Source organism: Lagenorhynchus albirostris, chromosome 13 (assembly GCF_949774975.1).
Source record: "Lagenorhynchus albirostris chromosome 13, mLagAlb1.1, whole genome shotgun sequence".
NCBI classification, from domain to species: domain Eukaryota; kingdom Metazoa; phylum Chordata; class Mammalia; order Artiodactyla; family Delphinidae; genus Lagenorhynchus; species Lagenorhynchus albirostris.
This window is the reverse complement of record NC_083107.1, coordinates 12,127,152-12,134,280: the sequence shown is the minus strand read 5'-3', so window position 1 is coordinate 12,134,280 and position 7,129 is coordinate 12,127,152. Positions and strand designations below refer to the sequence as shown.

Below are 7,129 nucleotides of genomic sequence, written 5' to 3'. Positions count from 1 at the left end.
TGGTGTTCACTTTAATGTTGACTGCATGTTAAAAATAGATTTCGCTGAAGAAGAAAACTTTTGAGAATCAAGAGACACTGCATTAGATCAGGGCTGACTGATTGCTCACTAGCGTGCCCAATAGCGTATATGGTCTGGTTGTCCAAAAGTTCTTTAAAAAAATTTACGTTACTGGTGCTATTTTGTGGACTGTATTTAAGCGAACATAATTTTCTGCATTTGTGGTATTGTCAAAATAAGAAATCTATGATATGCAGAACCAGATCTGAGCTACAGCCTTCTACAATTATACCCGAGGTCAGTTATTTCATTTCATCAGAATATATCATCTGAAGCATGGCTGGTGGGAAATTTAGGCTCTCTGTTCAAAAAAAAAGGCAACTTTACTGCAGTTTTTAAAGGGAGTATGTGGATGGTGAGAACGGCTAAAAGAAAAAAAAGAAAGCAAGGCTGTGAGACTATACAGAAAGTAGTCAAATAGTGGTGCCTTTTACATGCGCTATCCCTCCCACCACCCTATCACCATTGATAAGGGCCCTTCTCCCCTCAGCTAAGCCCCAGTGCCAGACTTACCCACTGCGGTGTCCTTATTCCATCACTCTTGGTAATTTCAGATTACTTCTTGTTTCCTATTTCATTTTGTAACTGTTTTAGCTTTCTTATCGTATAAACACGTGGAGTTTATATTTGGTTTTATGGTAACAGATTATTAGAATTAGACATAAGTAATTTAATGAAGAATTGGTTTTCTTTACAAGTTCCTAACCCTTAAAAGGATATATTACACCCCTTACAATATACTGGAAACATAGAGAGATTATGGGAAACGTAATCCCATTAGGAAAGGAAACAAAGCAAAACAAAAACAAAGATCAGCTCCATGCTAGTCCCAGGATCTTGGGTAAGACGGGTGAACTCTGAATTCGTGGTTCTTCATAACCACCCCTGGGACAGGTGTTTTTTGGATCCCGATGTCCGTGTACAGATGGCTTGAGAGATGTACAGTTTCAGCTTGAAAGGACAGCCACACGTCACTGCCTCCCTCCTGCTTTCGAGCCCACATTCTATTCCTTGGGTGCCACGAGGTCATTGCTTCTTCTCCGTTCATAAAATAAGATGAGAACAGGGCCAAGCCCACCTCTCAGCATCAGTGTGCAATGATGCTGAGAAAATCCAGATGAAGACACGCTGAGAACGAGAAATTATAAGACCAAGCTGCCACCTCTAGGCTGAGTTAAATCCTAAATCTATGCGGAAGGCAGTACTGTACATTTTCCCCAGGTTCAAAGTGAGAAAGATGGGCTGGCCTTGCTCGGAGGAGGCGATGAACCAGTCGGGAAAGGCCACGGACTCAAAGGTGGAGGTACTGCCTGTCCGGCCATGGTAGAAAAGGAAGGGCTCCATGGGCTCAGGTCGGTTGTACAGATCCAGTATTTTCTGGTCCTGAAATGGGACAGAAAATGCCAGAAGGAGAAGCACAGGCTGTTTGAGTAGTTCAACATTACTTGTACACAACACATAAATGTTCCGAAGTTGGAGGAACCCTATCCGTCTATTAGAGCAAGCCTAGAAAAACCCATTTCAAAGGAACAGCAGAGTGAGCACGCATGAAATGTCACCTTCCTGCCCCCCACCCTCAACTCCAGAGATGGCATGGAGTGACACAAGGCACAGGTTCATGAACAAGTGGCCACCCTTGAATGACAAATTGGAATTCTCCCCGCACAAGAGGCTGCGGGGACCACCCCACCCCCAGGAAAAGGAAGGAAATGCAAATTTGCTGCAGGAAGCCAAGGTCTTCCCTCACCAAAGCTGCATCCGTGAGAGCCCCCCTCCCGCAAGAACCACTGCTCTGGCAAAGGACCGCCAGGGCAGGGGTGTTTGGGTTTCCAATTAATTGCCAAACATATGAGAAAGGTCAGAGCCACGAAAAAGGCACAAGAGGGTCTAACAAATCAAAGGACTTGCACTCAAAAAAGCAAAGTATATAGAACAATCAGAAAAGGTTTCTATATTGTATATAGAAGTATATTTGTGGATGTATATATTTATATATTCACATATCATTCTATTTAGGTAAGATAAGTATTTCTAAGTAAATTGCATTATGTCCAAGATTCCCCAAAGAGACACAGGAATGGTCCATAATTCAGCCACATTCCACCCTTAGTAGGGGGAATTCTCCCAAAAGATTCCTTTATTCAGTTAATAACTTCCAGTTAATCTAGCCAATTCTTTGGGCAGCCAAAAACCTAGGATTCATCCTTGATATTGCTTTCTTAGATCCCTCCACATTTAATCCAGCAGCAAGGCCTGTGAGCCCTACTTCCAAAATCTTTCCTGAACTGAGCCACTTCTCACTCCCTCCCCTACACCTGCTCCATCCTTACCACCCATTCTCCACAAAGCAGTTGAGTTAACTGTAAACTGAAATAATTGAATAAATAAGATCACGTTACCTTCCGGCTTAAATGTCTTGAATGATTTTCTAATTATCACAAAATTCAAAGTCTTAACAAAGCCTGCAGGGTCAACACCGTGCAGCTCTTGCTTACAGAGCTGAAAATGTACTGTTCGGTCCTCATCTTCTTAATCACACTCCACATTCACTCTGTCAGCAAAGCCCATTGACTCAACTGAAAATATTTCCAGAATCTGACCGTTTTCTTCCTACCTCCATGCTATCCCCATATCTATCAGATCACACCTGGATCACCTCAAAGCCTCCAAAAGGACTCTCCCCTTTGCCCTTCACACACGGCTATCAAGTAGCGGACAAAATAATCCCTGGTGGTCCAGTGGTTAAGAATCTGTCTTACAATGCAGGACATGCCAGTTGGATTCCTGGTTGGGGAACTAAGATTTCATGTGCCGCAGGGCAACTAAGGCCGCACATGGCAACTACTGAGCCTGCGGGCCACAACTAAACAGCACATGCGCAGCAACTACTGGGTTCGGGCGCTCTGGAGCTCACGCGCCACAACAAAGAGACCTCATGCTGCAACGAATGATCCCGCACGCCGCAACTAAGACCCAATGCATCCAATAAATAAGTAAATAAATAAATAATTTTTAAAAAAACCATATGTCCATTCATGTCACTCTTCTATTCAAAACGTTCTAACAATTTGAATTGATTGAACCTGCCCTCACTGGACACTGCTGGCTCACTCCTTTGCCTCCTCTCCCATCTGCTAAAATCTCACCTTTGCGATAATGCCTGCTGTACTATTTACCACACAGCCAGACCCCAGCTGTTACTGGCACTGCCAGTCTCTTAACCCGGCTCTAATCGTTCTTTCCCAGGAGACATAACACCCTTTCACATGCCACAGATTTACCCATGATTATACTTCTTGTGGACCATTTCTCCTCTCCCACTAGAATGCAAGCCCCAGGGGGGCAGGACTCTGCCATTCTGTGCACTGATGATTCACAAATGCCCACAACAGTGCTGGAGGCCAGTAAGAACACACACATTTGCTGACTTGGATTATATTGAGTTGAATTAAATTGAATTGCAGTAAACAGAAGTTTCAGAAACAAGTTTTTACTAACTGGCAGTTATAAAGAAGAAAAACGCAAAACCAACTAGAGAGCTTGAGAATTAGCATAGCAAAGACTGAAATTTCATAAAAACAGAATAGAAAGATAATGTAGCAGATAATTTAGTGTGTGAATTAAAAGGTAATCAGGACCTGGGATGTTGAACCAACGAGTTCTCCCAGAATGCAACAAGAAAAAAAAAGGACAGAAAGTATGAGAAATTAGGTGAGATACTGAAGTGAGATCTCAAAGTTCCAATAACTGATGAATAGGAATTCGAAAAGGAGAGGGGAGGCAGAATGAAGGAGAGAATATACTTGAATAAACATTCATGGAGACATGGATGGACCTAGAGTCTCTCATAGACAGTGAAGTAAGCCAGAAAGAGGAAAACAAATATTGTATATTAACTCATGTATGTGGAATCTAGAAAAATGGTACAGATGAACCTATTGGCAGGGCAGGAATAGAGATGCAGCTGTGGGGAATGGATATGTGGACACGGGGGGTGGGATGTATTGGGAGATTGGGACTGACGTATGTGCACTGCCATGTGTAGAACAGATAGCTAGTGGGAACCTGCTGTATAACACAGGGAACTCAGCTCGGTGCTCTGTGGTGACCTAGATGGGTGGGACGGGGGGTGGGGTGGGAGGGAGGCCCAAGAGGAAGGGGATATATGTATTCACATAGGTGATTCACTTCGTTGTACAGCAGAAACTAACACAACATTGTAGAGCAACTATACCCCAATTAAAACAAACAAACAACGGCTAGAATGTCTCAATATTCTAGAAAGACGAGCCCTCAACTAGCGAGGGGCAGGATAAATCAAATTAAAGTCTATTGCAGGCACGTTATTCTAAAGGAGGAAGGGATAAGTATGCTTAAGAACAGGAGGATATTTCTTTTTTAATTATAAAATTAGATTTCCTAACAAATCAACTTCTCAGAAAAGAAACTGAGGTTTTTCTACATTAGTTTTCTCAGTCACTCACCTTCAGCTGCAATTTGGGCTGTCCTCCGACGTCCTCACAATACAGACACATTTCTGGATTCTCTATTCCCAAATAAATGGGAACCCCTCTGTCTTCCTCAACAGAGCCTGGATTCTTGCGTGGCATAACAGTGACAGTGACTGTTAGATAAGAGGGGATATGGTGTCAGTGCCCCTTTGGAAGGCAGCTGTGTTCGCCACATACCACCAACGCACACAGTCCGTGCCCTTTGGAAGTCAGGAAAGACCAGGATCTTCCAGGTAAGGCTGGAAGAGATCTTAAGAGTATAATCCCTACTACCCCAGACCCACAAAGTGGCCAGCCCCATATTCATTCATTCATTCACACCAAGCACTAATCACTGCCCTAAGAAATGGAGCAAACACAAAGAGTTCATCAGAGGGCAGACCCCACCCTTGAGATTTTCACACCTCTGCTTGAACACCCGGAGGTGAGAAGCTCCAACCCCAAGCAACCCCCCTGAGCCTTGGAGAGCCCTGTTCACTGACAAGTATTGCCTAATGTCCTGTTGAAATCTGCCTTCCTGTGCTATCCAACCAATTAGTCCTCTTAGGACACCAGAAGTCTAGCAGAACAAGCCACTCCTCTTCCCTAAGACAGGCCTTCAGATCACTGCTCCCCAGAACGCCACTCCACTCTCTCTGCTCTCTTTGCCCTGGTCCAAGACACCCCTTCCCAGGCAGGTGTGGAATTCTTCCCCCTCCAGGTGAGCTCTGTTATAAAGCCACACTTTTAACCAAAGGCTGGATACCAGTATCCCAGCCGCAATGATGTGTGGGGGATCACATCACAAAGATCAACCGCATGGTGACCGCTCACCTACCTGGAGTCACACTGTTGTTCAGTGGAGCTGTCACGAGGGTGTGACCCTTAAGGATCCACGCCTGCTGATTCGAGTCAAAGCATTCTCCAGTCCAAGGCTCATCCATTTCTATTTAAATAGAAAAGAATAATGAAGAAACATGATTAAGGTTGCTTTATCAGACGCTAGGAGAAAGATTATCTACTCCAGGCCTTTCAGGAAGGACGGTTCAGGGTTTACACATCAAAACTGGCAGCTCTCACATGGCCCATCAGCTCAGCCTTTCTTTCCAGTAAAACTATGAGCTCTGGTGAGGACAAGCCTGTAACTAGTCTAAGAGTTAGACCGTTAATGAGTTAAACCCTCATCCCCATAAGGACACATGTGTCAAGGCCCAGCTACTAACTTTGACAGCCACTTTGTATTTGGCCCAAGGCTAGACCTAGAGCTGCAGCAGTGAAAAAGAAATGGTCCTCATCCTCGCGGTCCAGTGGGAGATGGACAACATTTGGTGGTAAGGTCCATATACAGGGAGAGGCAGAGAAGCCTGGGGTGTCCAGAAGAGACAGGCATGAGTGTCCCCAGCCTCCAGACCCCATCCCAACATTACTTGATATATAGACTGGTCCAGAGGCTTCCATATTTTCTGCCATAGCAGGGTTGTCTCGGCACCTGTGAGGACATTGATACGAGATCTGAGTCTCAGGAGGCATTTCCAGACCCTCCCAAGGATACTGGTTCTTAAGGTCCTGATTCTGGGCAGGGAGCTGGGAAGCCTGGCCTGATACCAAGCCCTCGTCAGAAGATCTAGGCCACCTCCTGGGACAAAACTTCAAGGCAACCTTAGGGAGGGGTATCAAGCAGAAGTTTCCTCCACCCAGAGATCCAGCCAGGGACAGTGTCCCCCTAGGGGTTCCAAGGCCAGGCATGACTTTTGACCTTAAATACCCTACAGTTCCCTGATGTCTGTGCCCTCTCCTCCCAGCAGCCCTCCCCACTCCCACTGGCAAATTTGTCTGCCTGGGAACAGGGGAGGGACCCGAGCCAAGGCAACTCTGCCAGGATCCTAGCAGCTCCCCAAGTAAGAAGCAGCCAACTCTGCACAGGACAAGACATGGACCCAGCCTGGAGTGGCGCCAGCCCTAAACACAGCAAAGAGGGATGCGTGAGAGTCAAGGGACCTTCCAGCCACCCGCTGGCAAGAACCTTTATCAAAAGCGCAGGGGACGGAATCGCAGCTCAAGCAGCTCCCGAGAGCAGTGACGGGCTCTGGTGGAGTGGGGAACACTTATCTGGAGAGCATAGGGAGGAGCCAGCTTCCTCAGCGGGGCGTGACAATCTTACGACATGAAAGAAGAAGGCCAGATCCTCCTGCCAGAAGATCCGGTGAGGCTCAGATGAAGAAATCACGGCATCGGTATGAGGAGGACCTGTCTGGGCTCCCTGAGAAGTAAGCACCTAGCCAAGCCCTACCAACAGGGTTAATGACAGACCCTGGGTTGCTCAGGAAGGGGAGACTGAGGGACTTCCCCAGATCCCAGTTCCCCTGCTGTGTCACTCCGGAGCTAGAACTGGACATGCAGGCTCTAAGTGAAGGGAATCCATCACCTGGGCCCAGGAAGCTTGCCCACTGCAGTTTCACTAAGAGAGTCCTGTGACGGCAAAATTAGCTGTGGGCTCAGGCCGGAGCCATATGGCATTTCTGGCCACCCAACTGTTCCACTTCGGTCTGCCCGTGAGTGGAGGGTTAGGCTAAAAGCCG

General features: G+C 46.3%; 1 protein-coding gene across 1 annotated transcript; it reads right to left on the bottom strand.

The window, feature by feature from the left end:
- Window positions 1-749: 749 nt before the first annotated feature.
- IL36G (interleukin 36 gamma) lies at window positions 750-6,615 on the bottom strand. The gene is made up of 5 exons (XM_060169481.1): window positions 6,574-6,615; window positions 5,978-6,039; window positions 5,389-5,496; window positions 4,545-4,684; window positions 750-1,443 (listed from the first exon to the last, which is right to left on the bottom strand). The coding sequence occupies exons 2-5, from the start codon at window positions 6,018-6,020 to the stop codon at window positions 1,225-1,227; spliced, it is 510 nt and encodes a 169-aa protein (XP_060025464.1). The 5' UTR covers window positions 6,021-6,039; window positions 6,574-6,615; the 3' UTR covers window positions 750-1,224.
- Between the last annotated feature and the right edge of the window lie 514 nt (window positions 6,616-7,129).

Excerpts from the sequence above, each read along its gene's own strand:
- IL36G (XM_060169481.1), bottom strand. The coding sequence starts at position 6,020 with ATGGCAGAAAATATGGAAGCCTCTGGACCAGTCTATATATCAA. Across the intron at positions 5,497-5,977 it reads TGGACCAGTCTATATATCAA|AAATGGATGAGCCTTGGACT; the intron begins GTAATGTTGGGA and ends CTATTTAAATAG. Across the intron at positions 4,685-5,388 it reads GAACAACAGTGTGACTCCAG|TCACTGTCACTGTTATGCCA; the intron begins GTAGGTGAGCGG and ends CTTATCTAACAG.